This window comes from Antennarius striatus, chromosome 5, assembly GCF_040054535.1.
Source record: "Antennarius striatus isolate MH-2024 chromosome 5, ASM4005453v1, whole genome shotgun sequence".
Classification (NCBI taxonomy): Eukaryota; Metazoa; Chordata; class Actinopteri; order Lophiiformes; family Antennariidae; genus Antennarius; species Antennarius striatus.
Genome location: NC_090780.1, coordinates 3,439,257 through 3,464,826, shown reverse-complemented (window position 1 = coordinate 3,464,826; position 25,570 = coordinate 3,439,257). Strand labels below are relative to the sequence as shown.

General features: G+C 40.9%; 1 protein-coding gene across 1 annotated transcript in view; it reads right to left on the bottom strand.

Annotated features, from left to right (window-relative positions):
* Positions 1-25,570, bottom strand: part of slc12a5a (solute carrier family 12 member 5a) — a 142,465-nt gene that overhangs the window by 5,706 nt on the left and 111,189 nt on the right. Inside the window, exons 4-17 of the mRNA XM_068314695.1 lie at positions 23,436-23,582; positions 14,408-14,462; positions 13,505-13,635; positions 9,651-9,898; positions 8,723-8,934; positions 7,900-8,067; positions 7,623-7,721; positions 6,919-6,976; positions 6,658-6,832; positions 6,427-6,545; positions 5,979-6,077; positions 5,762-5,881; positions 4,387-4,491; positions 3,942-4,110 (exon numbers count right to left, since the gene is read on the bottom strand). Of these exons, the coding sequence (XP_068170796.1) occupies positions 3,942-4,110; positions 4,387-4,491; positions 5,762-5,881; positions 5,979-6,077; positions 6,427-6,545; positions 6,658-6,832; positions 6,919-6,976; positions 7,623-7,721; positions 7,900-8,067; positions 8,723-8,934; positions 9,651-9,898; positions 13,505-13,635; positions 14,408-14,462; positions 23,436-23,582 (1,905 nt within the window). The remainder of the gene's footprint in view (positions 1-3,941; positions 4,111-4,386; positions 4,492-5,761; positions 5,882-5,978; positions 6,078-6,426; positions 6,546-6,657; positions 6,833-6,918; positions 6,977-7,622; positions 7,722-7,899; positions 8,068-8,722; positions 8,935-9,650; positions 9,899-13,504; positions 13,636-14,407; positions 14,463-23,435; positions 23,583-25,570) is intronic.

Here is a 25,570-nt window from a genome sequence, read left to right as displayed (position 1 = left end):
CAGGGAAAAGCCTTCTGACAAGCCTTTGGTGGTGAACATTTTTTCCGTTTCCTCCTCTTCTTTCTCTGCTTCTCTTCTCTCTTCTTCTTCCACTCTTTCTTCTTCCAGCGCGATCAGTTCTTCATACAGCGCGATCATTCGTAAGTTCTCCAAGGAGAGGTTTTTTGCCAGTTTCACTATTTTCTCCCGAATCTGATCAAGTTCTTCGTCACTTTCAAATCCAGCAGAAGAGTTCACATAACGCTTGACAGCTTTTCCATACGCCATTCACACATTTCTCCGTCACAGCCTCCTAAGCAGCCCAGCCCATCAGTAGTGGGCTGGGCTATTGATCTCACAGTGTGACTGAACAGCGTGTGTGCGCCGTGGGGACTGGAGAGAGCGCGGGAGTCTCAGAGCGTGAGTACTGTGGCTGGAGGGAATGCCCGCGTTACCCGGACATTGTGGTCGTAAAGTCGGTCAGTCGTAAGTTGCATAGGTCGTAAGTCGACGACTACCTGTAATTGGTTTTGTGACCTAAATGTCCGTAATATAGAAACTCCCAGCCTATGCGTAACTAGGCTGTTCAATGTTACTCACTTACGTACTTAGACTTAGTTCCTCTCGTTCCTCCTGGAACATTGGGCAACGAGTCCCCTCCATTTGTGCCGGTCACTGGCAGCCCTTCTTGCTCCATGCCATCTTACTCCCATCTCTCTTAGGTCTTCCTTGGCTGTATGTTTCCACGTCTTCTTTGGTCGTCCTCTCTTCCTCCTCTCCCCTTCTGGCACCCAGTCCATTGCCACACTTGCCGGTCTTTCTCTTGGCAGTCGGAGTACGTGTCCAGCCATTCTCCTTCTACTGTCCGTGACTATGTCAGACAGAGGTGCTACCCCTGCCCTTCTCATCAGCTCTTCATGTGGTCTCTCCAAGAGATCCTCAGGACGTATCTGAGGCACCGTCTGGAAGACATCCAGCTTTTTGGGGATGTTGGCTGTCTTCATCCACATTTCACAGGCGTAGGTCACTGTAGGGATCATTACTGACATATAGAGGCGCAGCTTTGTGGACATACTGATATATTTTGATAAGCAGATGTTCCGGAGGTGTTGAAAGACTCCTATGGCTTTTCCGATTGTGGTCTGTACATCTTTTTCTGCGTCTCCGGTGTTTGAGATGTTGCTACCAAGATGCGTGAAGTTTTCAACGTATTCAGTGCCTTGTTTGCGTATGAGTGGTAGAAGGTGCAACGGTCATTTTCTTGATCATCTCTTGGCTTATACTAAGGTGGCTTTTTCCCCTTGCTCATGCAGATTGTTGGTCAATTCTTAGAGTGCAGCGTGGGCATGGCTAAGTAGAGCTAAGTCGTCTGCAAAGTCAAGATCTGCCAGTCTGTCCCCTCCCCACTTGATGCTGAGGTTTGCCTCGACGACAGACTTCCTCATCACAAAGTCTATCAATGATGAACAGTAAGGGTGACAGGATGCAGCCCTGTCTTACCCCGGTCACGATGTCAAAGTCGTCGGTTGTGCTGTTAGTGGTTCTCACTCGACAGGTGGAGTTGTGGTACAGGGATCTGTAGATGTTGATGGTATACCAGATAAGTGGAGGATCTGCCACTGGGATTCTCGGTGGATGCTATCAAAAGCTTTTTGAAATTGATGTAATTAGTTGATGACGGGTGTCTGGAGATCTTGGCACTGTTCTATGATGTTGCATAGAGTGAAGATCTGTTCTACGCAGGACCTTCCCTTTCGGAAACCAGCTTGCTCTTCCGTTAGGATGATATCTACCTCGTCTTTTAGGCGTTGGAGCAGCATACTGCAGAATACCTTGCCAGGGATAGACAGCAATGTGATGCCCTGCCAGTTGTTACAGTCTCCAAGGTGTCCCTTTTTGGCAGCGTCACAATAAACTCACACCTCCAGTCAGCAGGAACCTCTTCAGCATGCCAGATCAGGTTGAACAGGTGCGTGAGACTCTCCACGACCACCTCTTGACCGTGCTTCAGTAATTCAGCAGATACCTCATTGAGTCCTGGTGCCTTGCTGTTCTTGAGGCTCTTGATTGCTTTGGCAACCTCGGTACTGGTTATCTCTTCTGAGGAAACTATCAGAGTTGGAGCTGGTGTTTCCCGGTCAAAATTAAAGAGGATGGAAGGTGTCGGCTGGTTGAGAACCTCCCTGAAGTGCTCCACCCACCTTGCCTGCTGTTTCTCGTAATATAAGAGTGCCCTGCCATCCCTGCTCCTGATGGGTACCCCGTAGATGCTCCTGGAGCTGGTTAGTTCCCGCACAATTCTGTAGAGTGCTTTACTGTTGTTTTTCTCTGCTGCCTCTTGTGCCTCTCTAGCTTTCTCCTCCAACCACTTCCATCTGTCTCTCCTGTAGTTCTTTTTTACTTCCCGGTCCTGGCACCTGTACTCCTCGTCTTTCATCTTCCAACATTGGAGCCTCCTCTTCTTTTCTCATTTCATCTTTGCCATCTTCCTTTCATCAATCAATTCCCAAGTCTTTTCCATTATCTACCTCTCCTTGTTGGAGCCCCTTCTTCTGCCTACAACTGTTTCCACAGTCTCAGTGAGGGCATGGGAGAACAGACTTCACTGCTCCTCGATGGAAGGATGTTGTGGTACCTCATGCTTCTTCCTCAACTTGTCACGGTAGCTACTCAACACGTTGGTGTTCTTAAGCTTTTCCACCGCGCAGGGTCTCTTGGGCTGCACTTTTTTCACCTTTTTCAGCTTCAGCCTGATTTTTCCCACCACAAGAAAGTCATAGCATATGAGCATATATATGCACCCCTGTATGAGCGAACATCCAGCAGTGACGAACGACACCTTGTGTTTATGCAGATGTAGTCCAGCTCATTTTGGATTTCGCCCCCAGGTGAAACCCAGGTCATCTTGTGGATCAGCTTGTGCATGAAAAACGTGTTGCCAATGCTGAGAACGTTGGTGCCAGCTAGCATCAGCAGTCTCTCCTCGTTGTCTCAGGTGGAGCTTGCAGACCAATGTGGTCCCACTGTGGCAATGAGGCCAATTCTGTCACCATCCACTTTTGCATGTAGGTCTCCAATCAGCATCTTGGTGTCATAGCTGAGGATCTCATCCAGCACAGCCTGCAGCTGGCTGTAGAGGGCGTCCTTGTCCTCCTCTGAGGCGACTTCGGTTGGGGCATAGACCTATACGATGGTGACTTCGGTATGTCTAGTGCAGAGCCTCGCTGTGATGATGCGATCGTTCACCAGTTACCAGTTGTATGGTTGTGAAATAAGCTTGATGTTGAATTGTATAATTAACCATAATGCCTAAAGTTGTATCTAATACCATCAAAGTCCCATTTATTTACTAACTAGATATTAAAACTAAAGGTCACCAAACCTCCTTAAATCAGAATTATAAATTAAATTCCAATATTGTACCAGCATTAGAATGTAGGAATGCGGCCGAACAACAAGGTTTATAACTATATGCAATAGCTATCCTTCTTACCATTAAACCAACATCAATGGAATATTGTAGCAATCTGCACAATGAACTCTGATTTCAAACTTTGTTACATGTTTATAATATGTAACAAAGTTTGAAAGAAAGAAAGAAAAAGCAAACTTATAAGGAAAATTAAAATCAGCATTTAGAGATTACTTATATCATTAGGTACAGGGAGCGACAGAGGGATGATGGACCTGGATCTGCATGTCTGCCCCTCATCCATCCCTTTGAACTAGAGATATGTGAATCTGATCAGGCTTAGATCTCCCACCGATAGCATATCACATTTTGCCCCTGTCTCTCTCTAAAGCCACTGCTGGGCTGTCAGAGGGGATGCATAATTTTTAAATACTTTTCAGACTTGACTAACTTGAGATTTTGCTTACTTACACAAGGAACTGTGAAAAATGTCTAATGATTTTGAATAATTATAAAGAGTGCTCCCCTTAGTTTCTCTGAGGGTCTCTACCTGCTCTGCACGCTGCGATTGTTCGTAGTTCTCCAGGTAGATTCCCTCCAGAGCCGTCCCAACAATGGTTAGACCTTTGCCTGCCTTCAGCTGGTTGGTCAACGACAGCAGACGAGGCTGCTCCACATTTTGCTCTGCATCTGTGCTAACTAGTACCAGCAGCTGGGGTCTGGAGAAAGGGGAGAACAGAGAGGGAAGAAAGTTGAATCACAGGATGTTGTGAAAGAAGGAAAGAGCGGAGAAAGCCACTGAAGACCTGGAAGATAGACCATAAAAAACAGCGTGAGAGGTTCATGTGTTAATATGAATACAACACTTATTATTATCTGACCGCTGTAGTGAGGAGAATCTCATCAATTGAGAACATGACTGAGCACGTGCAGAGAAGTAGTTAAAATGTTAATAATGACCAGGATAAAGCAGCACAGTGTGCGTTTTGGTTTACCTCCAGTTCTTGGTGTGTGGGGGACCCTCCTCCAGTCGCATGAGGGCGTAACGGGCAGCGCTCAGAGACAGACCTCGTATCCCATCACCCCACTCTTTCTCCGCACTGTGACACAGAGAAAAGATGGTCGGTTTTTTTTTTCTTCTGTTAAAACATGAACGATAGTTTCACAGCTTCTTTTTAAATAAAAACAAGTGGCAGGGGTATTGTCAGCACTCCGGAACAAAATGCATTTGGATGACAGTCTGAAAAACTGCAATGTGATTAAGGCTTCACTGGTAAATATCAAGTTAACATGATGCCACTCACCACAGGGAATCACAGTCAGTTTGCTCTGTGTCACTTCACTATAAGCATGAATAGATTAACATGGAGGCCCCACATGGACCGGACAGGTAGAGGTGCCCGTCGGCACTGAGGTGCAGTTTGAAGCAACTCATTAGTCGTTTGATATTAAGTATCTATTTATTTTTTAAAAAAAGTATAAAATATACAAAAGATTTTCCTGCAAGACGTAAACGAGCATTGGTCTCATAAAAAGGTTGACACCCTTTTATGGTGTTAAATTATGAGAATATATGCAGGCAAAAAGGAAAGTTTGGGTTCTTTGTTTTGTTTATTTTCCTCTTTGCATTGCAGTAGCAAAATAGTGACGCTATTTTAATTAAAAGTGCCAATGTGGATCTGCTTTGGTGGATGATTTGAGCTGCAGTCTCTCAACATCTCCAGTGTGAAATGATGCTATGATGCTAAGTTTAGTTTGTAAACCAACAGCAGACAATTCAAGTCAATAATCTACAGTGGCAATAAAAGCAAGAAAATCAAACACAACGAGATGCAAAAGATGATAAAATTAATTATTGAACCAACATCCTGGAAACAGATACAAAACAATATGGTAAGAATTTTGGAAAGCAGCACCTGAGATATCAGAAACAAAACAACAAGTAAAGAGTCGTCTTCCTTGCAGAAACGATGTGAGTCTTCTTGACATCTTTATCCGTTAAATGACAAAATCACATCGCATAACCCATGAGAATGTATATTATCTAATGTTTCACAGTTTTCAACAGTACGCTAAAAAGTTAATTAAGAAATCAACACGTCCGGAAACAAAAACGTACATTTTCTTTTCAACACAAAAAATGATTAATGTGTGGTGTGAAAGAAGCAGAAAACTGTTGACATAAACATAAAATAAACACACATGCATACATGGCGCGCATGTGCGCGCGCACACACACACACACACACACACACACACACATGCACGCACACACACGCGCACGCACGCACGCACGCACGCACGCACACACCTGCAAAAGTCAAAGGCACCCATTGAATCCAATCTCTCCTGGGGTTGCGCTTCACTCACCCTGCAAACTCAATATACTTGTAGATAGAGCCGGCAATCACCATGGCAACTATGGCGTAGTACCAGGAACAGAGGAACATGAGAGTGAGACACAAGCTCATACCCAGAAAAGACAGAGTCCTGCAGCAGGAGGAGATAGAAACAAAGACATTCAGACTGAGGCCTGCTGAAAGGGACAGACGTTGATGCTGGTTCCCATGGTGACGGCTGCACTGACCAATGGTAGAACTTGAAGCGAGGTCTCCAGTTTGGAGTTCTCAGCAGCGTCTGGAGAGCACAGGCCAAGTTCACAAACATGTAGCACATGAGGAAAAACCTGCGGGACACACACACACACACACACACACACACACACACACACACACACACACACACACACACACACACACACACACACACACACACAGGTTCGGTTTTAATCTGTGATGCAGCAGTGACTTCATCCTGAACGTGTTGTCTCAGTATCCGTCACGTTCGCTGGCTTTTTGTCTGCTTTACTGGAGCAGAAAAGCGTCCTGCCCTTTTGTGTGATGAGCTAAATCCTCAGCCCATAAAATCTGGCATTTGCGCCGTTTAAGGAATAGCAGGGAACTGGCAACTGTGAAATTTCCCACTGCTGGCTCTTTGAAAAATACCAGTAAATTAGAGTTTGTTTGAGTTCTCACATGGACAGGATGGGGGCCACCGCATCCAGAGAAGCAATGAGGATGCCGCTCTCGCAGATACACGCCGTCAGCAGCAGGGACCATGTGGGCTCTCCGTTGGCCTTCCCGTGACCAAACACCTGTGGGAACAACACAAAAAACAACTTGAAAGGTGTGTCGGCGGGAAGTGCTTTTTTTTTTTTTGCCCCCATGATGTAAAATAATTACTGAGTAAACAAAACAAAGACTGACCCGAAGAGCAGGCACAATGCTATCCTTGGCGATAGCCTGCATGAGACGTGGGGCACCCGTCAGGCTCTGCAGCCCCGCCCCACAGGTGGAAAAGAAGGAGCCAATCACAATCACCCACGGTGACGGCCAAGCCAACGTGCCAATCACCAGATTCCCGTGGACGCCCTCTCCAAACCTTAAGATGAATGGAAAAAAGTTAGGTGTATTATTTATTGATGACGAAGTAAAGGCAGAATGAATCGCTCGTGACACAGAACTTACTTATCCCTGAGGATCACACCCTCGATGCAGGCACCAAACAGAAACACACTGGACATGTCTGCACAGTTACGTTCAGGAAAGTATTTCACTCCATTTGGTGGAAATTTGATTATCCGTCATGAATGTTCCTGAGACGAGACGTTTTCAGGACGTCATAAACCTTTCCTTTTGATGAACCACTTAATGATCTGATAAAGCCAAACTGCATTCGCTGAGATAGGACATCAGACAATGTTGTTCAAGATAATACCTCAGAAATCAATGACATTGTAACTGATACACTTCTCCTTTATTAACTTGAGATCGGTCAGGTAGCGCAGTGATGCGATTAGACGTCCTAATTACATTTGTTTGGACCCCCAAGCTGATTACTCAGATACATGGAAGACATCCAAGGTGGTTTCTGGAGTTAGAAACCTGATATTACATTATCTTTTAAGTGTGTGTGTAGCAGCTGAAGAATGTTGTATTTTAATTTTATTAATGAGGATTTAAAAGTATTTAAAAGTATGCGGGGAGTATTTCTAACTTCTCAGGTCTTTTCAGGACTCAGCAGAAAGTTCTAAAATTCATACACTTCCACTTATTTAATTTAATCTGAATGAATAAATTTAAGGTGATTTCTACAAGCGAAAACTTTTTTTTTGTCATTTGTCTATGCTGTGACTGCTGTCATCCTGCAGGGGGCGGTAGCAAAAGGACACAGACGGTGGATGTGGTGGTGATGGCAGCAATGGTTCCAATGGGAATGGACTTCTGAGCATCACGCAGGTCTCCAGAGCGGTTGGAGCCAGCCATGATTCCTGAACAGATAGTTGGGAAGCAAACCTTATCAAGGTCAGTGAATTTTACATTTACATGAAACACAGAAGAATATATGAAAAATATGAAACCCAAATTGACAAATATAACCAAATAATAGTCATCATACAGCAAAAAATAAAAATAAAAAAACAAGTGAGAAGAACTAGAGATTTTCACCTGTCACAGAGGGGAAGTAGATGCCGACAAGCAATGTGAAGAAGCTGGTGATGTCGGCCAACACGTAACGATTTGAGTTGGTGAGAGGGTCATCCGGGTCTTCCACCGACTCCATGTCTTGTTTGGCAATCAGATCCCCTTTCTCATAGTAGGTCCCAAACATATTGTCTGTGTTGATGGGACAATGGAGAACATGGGTCAAAACTTAATGGAGATAAAACCAGATTAAAGAAAGGACATCAACATTCCAGACTGCAAACCTTTATGTATATTTTTATGGGAAGTTGACAAAATTTTAAATTAACTAGAAACTTGTTCAGGCGCTCAAAAAATACAGATATATTCCAGAAAAAGTATTTAATAAGGATTTTCAAAACTAATTATGACTGGATTAACCTGGATCTGTAATGCAAGGATCAGCATTTAGCCTTGGTGTTACTGGAGGAAGGTGAGGTCATGTTAGCTCTGAGTTTCCTGCTGGGTTCTTTTGGTCCATGACCAACAAAGTTCTGGGCATGTCAGTCAGAAACCGTTCACTTATTCTGCTCTGTCCTGGTGAAACATGGTGATTTCCAGGGACACAGCTTGATGCATAATGGGTGTTTCCCAAAGACCAGTCTTTGCATTGCACAATACACATTTATTTATCACCTACCATTAGAGTTAAAGTTATTCATGAATTAATCAATTAGTCAAATAAAATTTAATTATTTTGTTCAATCATTTAAATAATTTTTCAAACAAAAACAAAAATATTTTACTACTTAAATTTTGTCTTTTTAAAAAAAATTTTTTTTGCACTCTATGAAACAGATGAACCAACCTGACAGGATTCCGCTCATGATCCCTGGGATACCCTGCACCTCTGTCACATTATTGTTTTCGAAGTACTTGTCACAGGTAGCGTTGAGGAGCGATGAGTCACAGAACATGCGCCACAGCTGAGTGGTGACCGTCCCGTTCGCCGTCTCAATGGTCTTGGCACAAACGTCAAACGTCTTCCACACCAAAGTACGGTTGCCCAAAATACACGCACTGGAGAGACGACAAGCACATTTCTTGAAGCATGTTGAAGTTGATGGTGTCAGAAAATAGTTTTGATGTCTTGATTTAATTTATTCCGTTCGTCAACTTAGCACTATAACAGCCCTACAAATGTACGTAGTAACAATTGTATGCTTCAATGTAATTTCTGAATACAAAATAAATATAAAACCACAAGTGAAAAAAGTTTTTTTTCTGATTTCTTACTTCAAAAACTAGATAGACTAGATATTCATTATCAATCATTATTAATCATTATGAAACTTTTTTTTCAGGTTAAAAGAAATCCAAAATTCCAGGTTACACATGTGCTAGATGTGTTATCAATTTTTATTTTTTTATATTTTTTGTTGGAGGAAGACAGAGCATTCACAGAGAACCCAACCAAACACACACACACACACACACACACACACACACACACACACACACACACACACACACACACACACACACACACACACACACACACACACACACACACACACACTGGACTGGATTCAGTCATTCAGGAAAAAAAAAAATCAATCTTGGGCACATTAAGCTCAGGTGAACATACATGGAAATCTTTGGACCTGCAAACAGCAGCAGCATGTGTTGTTGTGTCGTATGTTTTTGTTCATATAATTGTCTATAAAGGTTTCTGTGTTTGTATGACATGCGTTGTCTCTATGCTGACGATCAGATTCTCGATCGTCGCCACTTACGGGAACACGGGAGGATCGACGGCGGTCTTGATGACTCCGGCGTAGACGGCCAGGATGGAGAGAATGACACATCCCAGAAACACCAGGGCCAACTTGTTGACGTACTTCACACCAACGAACACCACTGTGGCCATGGAGGTCAACAGGATGGTCCCGTACACACGCATGTTGTTCAGCAGGGCGGCCTCCGCCTCAGCACCCTCCAGACCTTCCAGGGGGAAGATGGCCGCTTTTGGCACGATGTAGATCTGAAGGCAGAGGGTTGTTATTATTATTATTATTATTATTATTATTATTATTATTATTATTATTATTATTATTATTATTATTATTATTATTATTATTATTATTATTATTATTATTATTATTATTATTATTATTGATGGGTTTTTCGTGTTTTTTTTTAATATAAAACATCCAGGGAACATACAGGAACAGCTTTCTCATAAGAGTTCAATACGATCTCATTGTAGCTCTGGGCAGTCGTCATTTAGGGATAGTTACTCATCCACTTTGCCTCCTCACCTCTTCCAAGAATGTCTTGGGAATTTAAACCGGCAGATTTCAGGTCACAAATATTCTCTACCTCACTGTTTACCTGCTGACTCTACTACATTTCACTCTGGGTAGAAAAAAAACAAAAACTTAAACACGATAGAGGAAAGGTGAGGAAAGCATGGGGTGTGGACATTAATGGCGCTCTGCTAGCGCTTGAAGCCACTCGCATAATTCCCCTGTGCCGTTTTAATTCAGCTTCATTAAGGAACTCAAGCATGGTATTAACGTTTGAAATTAACTGCTTTTACTACGGACCAATCCAAGAATAGCCTCATCATATATAAAACGGTAAACCCATAATTAGCCCATCAGTATCTGTCAGCCGTTGTAGATGATTCACAGCGAAGCCGTTACGTAAACGCAGGGAATTCCTCTTTTTTTTTTTTTCTTGCCAATCATTTAAAATTCCACCCGAAACAGTTCTATTATTAAGAACAGGAAGTAAAGCTGACAAGAAAAAGCTGGTATTCTCGACTGAGCGCCGTCATTTTGGCCGGAGAAACTGATCGTTGCTAATAACGCCGTATCACCAGGCAAACAAAATCACTTTTTTTCTTCAGCGTTGAACTGATCATGCTTCCTAAAATAGCAGCATGAGTTTGTGTTCTTGGCTCGGCTGGAAGGATGAAACATATTCAAATCATTTTCTTTCCGGATCCGCTCCATAACAATTCTGCAGGGATTGTTATTTTACAATGAAAACTAAGCCAGCGTTGACCCAGAAGACAGAATTAACCTCCAGGAATGATCAAACTCTGCATATCCATGAGAGACAGAAACAGAATAACAGAAGGAGAATAAAACACACTCTGGTGTTTTGATAACAGGAGATGAAGGTGATTAGAGCTGTTTCAAGGAATGGTCGGCCGGTGTCTTGATCTCTCATTAATGCAGTATTTGCATAATTACCCAACAGTCCTTGCAGCATGGAAGAAGTGGGATAAAGGGTTAGAGGAGGAGGAGGAGGAGGAATGAAACTCAATGATGAAGGACACCCTCATTTTATCAACTGACTCCACAGAGTTTGAGAAAGAAAAATCGCTCCAGAGCAAAGCAAGGATGAACTGAAGGAGGAGAGTTCTATCTTCACAAAGGCAGGAAGTGATGTTGTGTTTCATTCTAGTAGAAGTCTTCAAGAATTATTTTCTTGTTTAGAATTTAAGAGAAACAAAATCTGACCTTGTCATCGTGTTTTCTGCGAAGCAAAATAGGTCAGAAAAGAATATTTGTATACACATAACAATAGTAGTAAGATCGATTAATTTAATATCAGTAGGAAACATTTTGAAAAACGTATTTTTGATATGTTATGACTTTTCTCTTCCTGTAATTTAAATTTTTAATTTCAGTTCGTCTGAGCTCATTGAATGGAAATGAGAGGAAAAGACGAACAGCTCCAGTGAAATGAAATGAAAATGCAAATGAAGTCTGCAGCAATCCGAATGTTGCAATTAATTACTTAATTAATCGATCCAAGTGAACCGTTCTTCCATTTCCTGTCTTTGCGATGGGCTAAAACTAACTAACAGCTCACAGTAGCTTCATATTAAAAGTCCAGACACGAGGACGATCGACTGGTCGTCCAACGACGCCGCACCCAACATTTTTTATCTAACCTAACTTTAACCACACTGTGCCTGAAGAGTGTTACTTATGTTAGTTATGTGGGGAGCTTCTGCAGGCGCCGCTGATATGAAATATCTATTAATGTGAAGCAACGTAGAGAAAATAAAAGACTAGAGGACATGATTTACAAAGAAAATGCTCCAGCACACGTCACATTGTCTGTCAGTGATGTCCGGTCAGTTTCCACATACACTCTAGACACCTCACTCTACCCATACCTATCTAGGCCTGTTTATTTATGCCTTTTTATTCCTATGTCTATTTATGCCTTTCTATTTGTATATTCTTGAGGGGTTATTTATTACTCTTTCTGTTTGGTGTTGGTACTACTTTCTATGTGCTGGTGCTACTTTCCGTGTGCTTTTTCTGTGTTCTTGTGTACTCACCGTACTGTGTGTAGTGCGACGGAGAAGTTAATTTCCCTGACGGAACCTCCTTAAGGGATCAATAAAGTTCTACTCCACTCTACTCTCACATCCCAACCCCATAGAGAAAACTACATCAGCACAAGACAAGTCCTAAATGGTTGGCTATTCCTCTGAGGACAGTGACCAGAGAAGAAGAACGGCAAGGGAAAAGCCATCCCATAATAAAATGTACTGCGCTCTGCATACAGAATTTCATACTGTGCAACATTATCACTTATTTCACATGTATTTTTAGATAATATATTATTATATAATTTCATTATGTAAGCAAATATAATGAAGCCTGTTGCCTTTTAGAATGGGAGCCAAACCAGAAAGATGATTCATTCTGACTATATTATTAGAACAATGTGGACAGTGCTGCCTTGAAGACAGTGTCTAACATTAATCATGGTGTTTTCTGGTAGAATAAAAAAGAAACCCTGGTCGTAACCTCTGCAGACACCAGTGGCTTGTTTTTTTGGCTGCCTCTGCACTGCTGCTTCCGTTTGGCTCCTTGCCTCATCACACTGAACTATGTTCAATATTGGCACCAGTTTTACTTGGACCACAGCAAAATATCCAAAAATCTTTTATCTGTTACAATTAATCAAGAGGTCATATTTGGTGGTGAATTTGCCGAAGTCAGACATCACCTTTCTCGATAAAGTAGCTTTAATGTTATCAACCAAATATATGATAGTAAAAGTGTGATTACAGAGTTAACTGCAGGGGAGGAACGGCTGTGATGAAGGATGTCATCCTCTACTAACCTGGCAAATCCAGCCCATCTTTTCCCTTTTGATGCCATGAGTTAATGAGCTTGAAAATTTTCAAGTAGACTGAACAAAAGAAGACACTTAACACTTCTCCTCTCATGTCACACGATGGAAACCCTACTCAGCGTACCATCAAATCATTCCAGTTGATAAATGATGGCAGCTGTTTGAGCAATTTTCGATTTCCACTAATTACTAACTAGAATAAATCTGTGGTAAGGAAAAGACTCTGCACCTGCAGAATATCAGAGGGATTCAGGTCTACAATGCCTGATTTGTGTATTTGCTATCCAGTCTTAGCAATCTGCCGGTCTCCAAAGTGTCCTGTGCTCTGGATTTCTGATTAAAGTCCTTGACCAAACACACAAGAGTCAATAGAGTTGGTGGGCTTGGTCTATTAATATTGTCCATGGTGTATATGTTGAAACAGACCCCTGTAATGATGTCAGTATAACATGGAGGGGATAGAGAGGATCTTTCTCACCAAGAGGAGTTCAATGGCCCCCAGGATGTACATGGCTCCAGCGAAGGTGGTCCCCAGATAGAAGCAGATCCCCACTGCTCCCCCGAACTCAGGCCCCAGGGAACGGGATATCATGTAGTAGGAGCCTCCAGCTACACAGACACAACAGTGTTAAAGGAAACAGAATGTTCGTATATTTGTAAAAATACACGAGCATGCCGTTCTAATGCAGTGGATGTAATTTAACTTCATGTACAACAGTGTGAGTTTCATTGGTTTGAAATCCAGCTATTTTTACTGTCCTTCATATATTTTCAGTGTCAGCTCATACACAAATTATTGTTTTTATTTTTATTTTTGGTGGAATCAGTGCTGCAGTGAGATACAACAAACCAAAGAAATGCTAAAAAAACCCCCAAAAAAAACCAAATTTGAAAAATTGCTAATCAACTGTCAGACTTGGATTTTTTTTTTGTGATAGATTAATAACATTTTAAGAATTTCTTGTGCTTCTTTTACCAGGGCTTTAGCAAACAGTATAAGTGAATATAAACAAATAGACTAATCACTACTTTGCAGCAGCATAAAGATTATCACCAGTTATAATTTATAAAAAAATTTAAATTTCCTAGTTTGGGATAAATAAAGTATATCTATCTATCTAATAGGGAAACATAATTGTCATACATTTTCACACTTCTCTGCCACCAAAAATTCATGTTCAGTTGTACATGTATTTGGCTGATATTTTATTTTCTGTAAATAACAGTGAGTGAAAGAGCAGCAGATCCCAGACTGCAGCTTTAAATGTTTCAGGGGACATCAAGCTGTGCTGGGTGGAACGCGCCAAAAGCAGTCAGCGAGGAGGGGAAACGTGGAAGCAGACAGACTCAAAACAGCAGTGACCACTGTCTGCTCACCCACCTGGCACGACTCCATTGGTAGCAATGGCACTCATCGAGATGGCAGTCAGCATGGTCTGAGGAGGGGGGTGGGGGGTGGGGAAGAAAACAGGAAATGAAATCACATTTATCCACGTCTACACACAGGCTGTGAATGCATGGGTGATGATGGTGAATTCCACACCTTTTAAAATTATTTTATTTATTCTTTTCTTAAATAAAATAAATTTGTTTCCATCGATAGATGTAACTTTTTTTTGTGTTTTTTTTAATCAAACAAGCGACAGGGTAAATATTCCTGCTAACAGCTCTCTGATGTTGATCTGTCAGCGGACACCCACGGAATGCAAACGGTTTGTGTCTTACTGTAGCTGGTGTGTTATTCACCAAATTAGCGCTAACTATTCTGGTTCCGTACCATCCTAGTTCGTCTCTTTCCCATTCGAAAGTTAGTGCTGCACAACGGGCCGCTAAGGCTCATGGGATTTTTGACAAAGTACGTCCTGTATGAAACAAACATGGCCTTCTGAATGGACTGCTTTAGAGACAAATGCAAAATAAAATTTATTCTAAAAAGGAAAGCAATGCTTGCAGCTGACTTTACACATGACACACATGTTGTTGTGTTGTACTGCCTGTTGTACTGCCTGTGTTGTACTGCCTGTGTTGTACAGCTTGTGTTGTACTGCCTGTTCTACTGCCTGTTGTACTGCCTGCTGACTGTGGGTCTGAGAGGACTTCCATTTCATCTGCGCTGTATGTTGTGCATATATTTTGACAATAAAGCTGACTTTGACTTTTGATTCTGACATGCTGGGATATGTCCCTTCAAATTCTTCTTTTCCTTTCAGCTTTTCCCTTCACGCGTCGCCAAAGTGAATCAAATGTGAAATGTCAATCAAATCAAATGTCCCTTCAAATAAACCAAAAAAAAAAGAAGATCGAACTCATGCAAAATCTTTATAATCCATCCAGTTTGTAGGAAAGATAATTCCCTGGAAATATAAAAGCTTTGACTAGATGTTGGAACTGAAGAAGGAATATGACTTGTGCTAATTGCTGGGCTTTATTTAAAAATTAATATCAATCCATTGAGCAGTTATTGAGACTGTTTGACCTGTACCAGAATGGACCAGCTGACCACCAACAATACATTTAACACATCTTTTATATGAGTCCACTCTTAAGTGTCAGAAAGACACTTTAAGAGGTTAATCTAACAAATGTCCTTCTTGTAAACTCCTTCCTACCACGTGACGGAGATTTCATCAGGATTTCTCGACAATGTTAATTCCTATAGCTGAGTGGTTGTTGATTAGATAAAGAAAAACACCACCAGGCTTGTCAACAGCTGCGATATTACATTAATGACGACTCCCATGTAATTCCAGCACTGAGTGGGAGAAACGCAGCAGAAGAAATGTGAGGGCTTTGCTGGATTGGAGAGCGTTAGCTGCACGCAAACGTGGGACAGCCTTCACTGGCCTGCAGCGGAGGAGAGGGATGAAGGCACTGAGTGGAAGACTGGGCAGGAGAATTAAAACAAGAGACGTAAAGACAGGGAAAGAGAGGCAGTTCAGAAGGATTAAGATTTCAATATTCCTTCAAATGCATGTTGAGTGCAGTTTGGTATTATCTGCAGATGAAAGAGAACAACGAAGACAAGAGGAGAAGAAGCGTATCAGCGGTATCTCCTGGAACCGTCTCTCTGTCTGAAGCCTCTGTGAATACTGCCTCTTGTTTTTCTGTCTGATTGATCGATCAATATGTCTGTCTGTCTATCTATTGTTGTGTATTATGTGCTCATTGCATTTATCACTGTGGAAAATGTAATACTGTTCACAACATGTCAACATCATGTCTGTCGTACTTCGGCAATTAAAAGGTACTCTTGACTTTGCAGAGAGCAGCAGTGTAAAGTAGATTACAGTTATATTCTAGAATCTTTAATTTGGCTAAACTCTTAACATACTGTAGTATTGTCATTGTTTTCTGTTGCAACTTTAATTTCCATAGAATCCTAATATTAAAACTTCACATTCACTTTTCTATAAAATATCTATATATTTTCACATGCCTCAATATATAACACCAAAAAGTGGCTGATGCATTAGTTTCAAAATGCTGCACGCTAAAATAGTGACATTTGTAAAGCTGCTCTGGTAAATCTGGTAAATTCAGTTTAGTTATTGACATCCTCAGCGTTGTGTTCTTTGCTTAAAAATCTCACATTCATGAATGGATTAACAACATTATTAGTTACGCCGATTTGTTTCCACATGTTATAATTCAGTGGTGCTGTGTTGTCCTTGGATTAATTCACAATTTTCTCTCATCGCCATTATCATTCATAGATGTATAAAAGAAAAATACAAACAGAGAAAGTGAGACGTGTGATGGGATTCCGGTGAATCCCAGCTGACGATGTCGGACTATCATTACATCAGTGTCTGTGAAGACGGTAATGTGGTTAGTGTCACCTGAGGGCCCGATGGACTGACGATCAGGAGTGAGGAACAAGTGGCGCTGGGCTCTTTTCCTCGCTCTAATCTGGTCGTAATGAGGCCGCAAACTCTTCTCCCACCACAGCAGATAAGACAGTAATTGTTAAAGTGTTTTATCTGATGAGGGGAGCAGTCATGCAGAGGTAGCTTGTCACGTACCGAGCGACTGAGTTCGCTGCACGGCAGAGCAGCAACCTCCAGATTTACAGGATTTAGATTACACGTTATACTTTATAAACTATTCTATATTGCAAAATTTTAGAAAACAAAATCTTGAAACATGTTTGGAAAGGAATCACATATTCTTCTTCCCCAAATCCTTGATAGATATTAACAAGTGTGATTATGCTTTGCTGTCTATGGTGTTGGAGGGTTGCGAAGTATTTTTTAATCCTTTCCAAAACCAAAAATCATAATCATAAAATCTTATTACACAAAGAGTTACTTCTAGTTTTATAGTTGTGATTAAACACATGCACTCTCAAATAATGTCCCCTGGAAGACCAGATCTTAGTGTCTCAGCCCATGGGAGAGCTCCTAAGATCAAAACTGTTATGGGATATGGAGGGGACTTTTAAGAGGATTAAGAGTTTCTTCAGCAGGAGGATAAAATGGCACCGGGACAAAGAGGCGGTAGCAATATTCCCCCAGCACTCAATGACGGTGAGTTAATGAAACACCACAGATTAGATTTTGCGGGGATGATGTCCGTGGCCGAGTGATGTGATCACACCTCCCACTGTACAATAACATTAACGCTGGGGATGAAAGTGATTAGAACGCTTTAGCATTCAGCAGCTTGAAAACACAACACAGTAAATCAAGGACTTCCCAGTTTTCAGTCACATGTTTCACTCTGTAATCAACGCTAACACAAAACAGCACATCTCGCACACATCCCCGGTGGACACACCCAGAGGTTCAGGCATGTTCCATGCACTACATTCTCCAATGGCACCTCTTTTATTATTATTAATTATTATTATTATTATTATTATTATTATTATTATTATTATTATTATTATTATTATTATTATTATTATTATTATTATTATTATTATTGTTATTATTATTGTTATTATTATTATTATTATTATTATTAATAATAATAATAATAATAATAATAATAATAAATAAAATAATTATTTAAAAAATAATGTAATAAACCAATATATATTGTCAGGCAACAGTTAAGATCTGTAAACACATTTAAAAGGTATGAATTATTCCTATTTATAGGAATAATTCATATCTGACTGAAGTACTATGGAATTCACATCCATACATCTATTTATTACTTATTATTATTATTATTTATTATATGTACTCCTCAGAATCAGTGCTCATTTCTGACATTTTATCTCCTTTTTCCATTGCAGTAAATTGGTCTTTTATTCGTCTTTAACAATAAGAGGTGATGACGCTGATACACATTTTATCCTCAGTTTTTATCACATTGTAATTTCTATGGCCAAGTCCGTGTATGTAAGTCTCTTTATTCAGATGAGTGCGGACCTTTAAACCAACACTTGTGAGGCTAATGATAATTACAGACTGTAGCTGGGTTCTGTAGCTTGAGCTGATTGATTCTGGTGATTTCTGATGACGATCAGTGATTGTTGACCAGAGGCGCCTGAAATTGTCTCAAATAGAGAACTTTTTAAAGGATTAGGAAGAATTTGAAGAGGTGAGTCTCCCATCATTAACAATATAAACTACACGTGTCGATCGGCAGACATAGAGACAATAACTTAGGAGGCTACATGGTTATTTCATTCATCCATAAGGTAAATTATCTCTCATAGCGGTCTCCCTATTTTTGTCTGAGTGATCAGCCGTAAACTTGAAAAAGCATGGATGTCCTCTCTGGTGAAGTCCTCTACATTCCTTATAACTCGTCACTTATCTTCTTCTACTTGCTTAAAGGAAACCACACATTTGTCACCTTTACTTTTGACAGTGTCCTACTTTTGTTACACACAACCCTCGCTGCAGACAGGGACATCCATGAATGCCATCAATCACCCGTTGTCACAAAAGTAGAGGATGTTTGACCGTCCTCAAAAATTTGAATGACTGTAAAGTTCGATTTGCTTTGCCATCATTAACAGTCAAATGAAAATCTAAAATAAAAAGGATATAAAAAAAAAAATTATTTCATATGTTGTCAAGGTCGGATGAGCAACAAACACAACATCCAACACCTGTTGACCTTCTGTGTGAACCAGGACCTGATTGGTGGACAGGCAGTGGAGGCAGGGCTGTTCTGGAGGATGTAGATCATCTTTTTTCCCACTGACCCACAGCCTGCAGCTACTATCACCTCACCACCAGGCAGTGCAGGTAACCTAAAACTGTGGCAGCTTGATAGAGTACGTGCTGCCTCTGGTTGTCCAGCACTACCTTCCTCTGTAAAGATGGAGCTACTGTCTGCACCTCCGGTCTCCTCACGTGCTGTGACCTCCAAGGACGCCGGTCGATTATTCTGCCTTTGCCATCCGTCCTGATTACGAGATCCAACAGCAGAAAAGCTTACATGAGACACAAAAAGAATGATTTTTCTTTTGAGGCGGTGTGACGGTAGGGAAACTCAAATACTCCTAAATCATCATGATTACGGGCCGAGCTTGAAAAATGTGTTTGATGAAGGAGCTAATTTAAATTTTTAGAAACAGTCTGCTTTGCTGATACCGTGACACTGACTGCAAAGGACATTTCTGCTGTTTTTTCTTTTCTTTTTTTTGCCAAAGCTACAGACAAACTGTGATTTGGCCTCTAGTAGACCTCTACATTTGAGCAGAAATTGGTTTTGACTAGAATGAAGTTTTTGTGCTGCCCTGAGAGCATGCTTCATTAGCATGCTTCATTACACAACTGCGGAACACTTTTATCGAGTACAGCTTCATCAGCTCGCAGCAGAAATTATATTTTTCGGTGCTCTGCTTATCACTTCAAATTGCTGCGGATGGTAGGAGGCGAATGGGGCCGGGTTAAAGGGAATGGAAGGTACCCCCTCATTTTCAGGCTGACATCAGGAGGATGAGGTGTGTCCAAATTAGACGTCGAGAAAGCAAAAGAGGAGAAAGAGAGGAAATCATGACAATGTAATGTTAAAAGAGTGGTGGGGAGAAATTGAGAAAGCGAAAAAGAGATGAGAGCAAAAAAAAATGAAGGAGATTAAAGCATCTTTAGCATTTAGATGAGTCACGACAGTGAGCCCATCACCCCTTCTCCCTAGCAGCATTTGGATTCAAAAACCTGGAAGTAATGAGGAGGGCCAAACGGCAGATGACTTTCCATCTCAAATATTCAACCTAATTTTGTCTCGGTGACAAGCCTGTATTCATTATCTGCCTAACACACACACACACACACACACACACACACACACACACACACACACACACACACACACACACACACACACACACACACACACACACACACACACACACACACACACACACACACACACACAAGCACGTCTACGAACATGCAGACTTTGAGAACGCAGTCTTAAAATGCTTATGTGTATAATTTCATGGGTAATGGTGCGGCGTGTCAGAGCTGTTCCACATGGAGACACGTTCTTCAAACGCTAATGAGTCTCACAGTTTTGTCAGCTTGTTAATGTTCTTCTAAAAAAAAGTTGCATGATGGAGACGCGGTAGCTTCGGATGGACATCGGCTGCTGCGATTGATCATCACATGAAAAGTGTTCTGTGTGGGATATCCTCTCATGAACACCATGTGTAAATAAAACATGGGATCAAGCTTTACGGTAGGTATGATCTCTGCGCTGCTCGAGCCCTGTGGATCGTGCTGCACATATGTATGTGTATGTAAACACACACACACACACACACACACACACACACACACACACACACACACACAAACACACACACATACGCACACTGTAATGCTGGCATCCACTGCAGGGCTGGGGTGGTTATGTGTTATGTAAGGAGCTTGAAAGGAGAGAGGTGGGGGTTTCTAACACACCGTTCGTGCCCAGGCTTATCGCCCCGAGGGCAATGAGCACAATGTGACTGATAAGAAATAAGTGTGTCTGTGTGTGTGTGTGTGTGTGTGTGTGTGTGTGTGTGTGTGTGTGTGTGTGTGTGTGTGTGTGTGTGTGTGTGTGTGTGAGCAAGATAGAAATGTTGAGAAAAAAAAGAAAGAAATGGGAACAGGATGTAGGTATAAATGATGTGTGAAGAAATCTGGGTGCATGTTCCAGAGAATAAGACATTCAGTATTTGCGTTTGCATGACTTTCTTGAGAACTGAAGCAGCTTTTGATGTTGGAAGATTTTTTCTTTAACACTTCACTTCTTTAATGCTATTTCTTTTTTAAGCTGAGCAGCATATATTTCATCTATTTAAATCTAATAACAATTATAGAGGAGTGACAGAGGAGATTTTTAATTTAGCTCACATACACCAGACGATTGCACACCTTTGTTTTAATGAAGAATCATTTTTCGAACCAAATGCCAATGTTTTAGTTAATTATTTATTTCCCATTTGCTTCTCAATTCAGTTCATTTGAAAACAGAAAAAAAAAAAAAAAAAAGGCCAACAGCCCTCCATCAGTATGTTTAAAAGCCCTCTTCACAGTGTCACCGAGAAACATGATTGGGAAGCATATTGCTCGCATGTCTGTGCAGACAAGTTTGCTATGGTTGGGATTTGAGGGGGTTGTTCTATAAATACACTCGGTGCTAGAGGAGAATCTAGGCTGCCAACATACAGTCCTGTGACACTGCAAACCAGAGAAGAGACACACGAACGGCTGATAGACCACACAGTTTGAATTAAAGCTGCCATGTGTTGGAACATAAACACTCCAATGCCTCCATTTCTCCTGGATGGATGTTAGACAGTCGGGGTGTGTGTGTGTGTTGAATATTATCTCCTGACAATCAAATGCATGAAACAAGTCAAACACGATCACTTTGTAACCGATCCCTGACAGCATCCGATCCTGAAGGACGCCGTCTTTTCTAGTTCGACTCTCAAGGCCACAGAGTTGTCAGTCCAGCGCAGAAGTCAGACTGACAGCTCCTCCACGCTGACGAACCAGGGAATATCACAGCATGACATCATAAATTTAAAAAATCTGAATACACTTGAATAATTTTTTTTTTTTTTTCCAATTAACAAAAATACACGTGGATTCAATTTTAAACAATGAGACAGATTCCAAAACAATCCGTTATCTCTAGAAGGTCTGTAGCCGTCATAGCTAATGCCATGTGACTGCAGCTAAAGCAACATCCCTCCACTAAAGGGCAACACGATCAATCCAGCTAAAACAACTTTCTGACATAATAAATCTTGTTCTAGGATTTGACATAATATAACACTGCAGTACACTGAAATACTTATTTCCCAAAGGTAACGGGATAATAATACGAATACAAATGAGATGATGGCTGTTCAGTCCTACATTACACCATAAATACTGACAGCAAAATAGACTCCAACAAATGATCCGTTCACTCCATGTTCAAATGTGGGTTTTTTTTATTACAATTCCAAGTTATTTTAATATATTGTGTTTGTTTGTTTTTTTGAGAATTATGGCCTCATTGGGAATGAATGGAATTGAGCCGTTATCGTGCTCGAGATTTGTAATGGGATTTGCTGACAGCAACACAAAATACAAAGAAAAAAACACTTTAACATGATTTACATTGTTTGGAATTATGTTTACTCTTTATACCTTATCATCACAACAAGCAGACAAACCTAGAAGTTAAATACAGTGTTTGGATCTTCACATAACAAAAAAGTCGAGAATTATTACTGAAATGTTGAACCTCATCCCAGGTAGAACTCAAGGTCACAAATGAACAGGAAAATGTAATCTACCCAATGTTAACCTGTCATTAAACCATTTACAGATAAATTAACAAAGAAGGAAAAGACTTTTCTTTTAAAAAATCACAGTTTTGAACAAATCATTTAAAACTGCACTGATTGATTGGAGCATTACCCACAATGCCCACAGACAGTATTATTATGCTACTATTATATATTAGACACTTCTAGAGATTACTATGGAGGATTTTTCTTTTTTTTAAAAATGCATAGATTAACTTGTGAACCACAAACTGCCATTTGGCTTGTCCCACTTTGTTGAAGATTTCGCTTTCTGACATTTACGACCTTTGACAATGATGTCTTAATCCAAAAAATTATTATTTTTACAAAATGCAACTGACAAATCCCGCAAATATATACGTATATATACACTACATATATATATGGTGAACTAAATTTGAATGATACACCACCTCAAATCCTCTCCTAATCTAATCCCAGCCGCTCCATTGCTTCTTCAATCTCCACTAACCTCAGTCCCTTTAATAACGTGGGATCTTTTACTGCTGCACACTTCATTACCTGTGCACTCTCTGCAGCCACGTCTGCTATAATATGTTTCTCTTCAGTTTAATGTCCCTCTTTAATGACATCCACACCCACACTGCTCTGCATAATTAAAAAAATCAAAAAAAATCATTGGTAACACACTCACTGTGGTGCAGCACATGGTGACGATGATAAAAGTTCCGATGACTCCTCCGATTCCCACCAACCAGGTCATCCTGAGGAAGAGGATGACTCCAAAGATGTTCTGGATACACGGCATGTAGACGCCCATCAGAGTGCCCAGCTGAGGTGCCTGGAGGATGAAGAGGATGAGGAGGAAGAACGTTGGTCAAACTGATTTCACCGAAAAATAAACTAATAATCATTATTTAAATGGCGTAGCTGTGATGATTTTGTTTTCCATTTGTTTGGTTTGAACTACGACTTTACGAGCCTCAAACACCAGATGTGCAGCACAGGCTGAACGACCCCTGCTTCACTTTGTCATGAATCAATGAAAAAGTCAACACCAACCATCCATGCTGGGAATCACAGTGTGCAAATTTGTGTGTCTCATTATTTCACAGAAGGTCACATCCAAAGACAACACAACAGACTGTTACGCTGCCACAAAGGCAACAAGACATTTATGACTGCATAGATTGTTGCTGCGTGAGGTATTGTGATAATGTGATCTGGTGCTTTGGGTGAGGAACGCCCATTATCGGCACTTTACTGCTTTTGTTCATTCTTGTTCAATGTTAATGTTTTTCTTTATGTAAGTATTAACTGGATGCTTTTATTTTAATGTTCCAGGCTACTGTCGCAGAGATCCGAAAAGATAAAAGATCTAAATATCTGCAAAACTGTACCTTTTGACTATTTCTTTTTTAAAACGTATTATTAATTTAAAGATTTCCCATCAGGCTTTTATGCAAATCCTTTGCTGATCCCCACAACAATAATTAGTTTGAGTCCAGGAAACAAAAGAGAAACTTTGAGATCAGGAGACAGCCAGGGGAGCAATCTGTTCAACGGGGGGTGGGGGTGGAATAATTTTATTTCTTTATGGGGCTTTTGATGTAGGTTTGTTATTGTGGGTTTTGGTGCAGTGCTGTCCCCGGTGTGGATCTGTGGACAGAGAGCTGATCGGTTCACCGTTGCTGAGGATGTGAATCCTTTCAAGGCCTTTGCATTGCAGGTAATTACTTGCAGAATGAATTTGCATTTGTCGTACTTCAGATAGATTTAGAGCAGAACTGTTTGCTGGTGGTTTCAGGGATGTTCTGTGTGTACTTGTTTGTATGCACCTATTGGATTATGTGCTGTACTTCTGTGTGTGTGTGTGTGTGTGTGTGTGTGTGTGTGTGTGCGTGTGTGTGTGTGTGTGTGTGTGTGTGTGTGTGTGTGTGTGTGTGTGTGTGTGTGTGTGTGTGTGTGTGTTAATCAAAGTGATGGTATACGTATTACACCTGAAGGACGTGTCACCTGACCTGGGCCATAATGGAGAAATATTCATTTCCTGCTCAAGGACAGTTTAGCCAATGAAGGGTAATTATGCTGACATTCAGCCGTGACCTATATTTATAAGTGTGAGCACACACACCTCAACTGTCACATCATTACATCACACACAACACACACCTCTTATAAACTCGCATACAGACAAACAGAATGAATAGAAACCTGATCAGCTGTAGTTTCTGTAAAGAGGCTGTTGCAAGAGAGGATTTGTGGAAAAAAAAAACCAGAAACATATTCTCATTATTAAATTACTGAATTTACAGAATCGACACGACACAAGATGGAGGACTTAAAAAAAACAAAAAACAACAACAACAACCTTGCACTGAGAAGCAACAGCAGATGCTGAATTCATAAAGCAGACATTTAATCAAATCATCCTGACAAGTGGCTGACATCTGATGAATAATAGTGTGTCTGCCGCTACAGTATGTGATTTATTTGAAGAGCATTAATAATGCACTGTTTGCAGAGATGAACAGAGGGAGCATGTGGATGGAGAAACAGGGGAAGGGAGAGCGAGTCCAAACAGGTCCTACAAATATAATTATCTTCTAATTTCCTTTAGATAAACAATGGCGTGAGAGCTCACACTCAGAGCTGTAATTAACAACCTTATCTCAGAGACGCGGTGGTGGAGAGAAGCAAAAGTGAGAAGTCGTGTTGTGTTGTGTACATATGTGATGCATGTAATCTGAATCACCTGTGATTTCAAGAACAAACAGCCTTATAATGTTTCCGATTTTTGATTGTAATCTACAATTACACATCAAACAT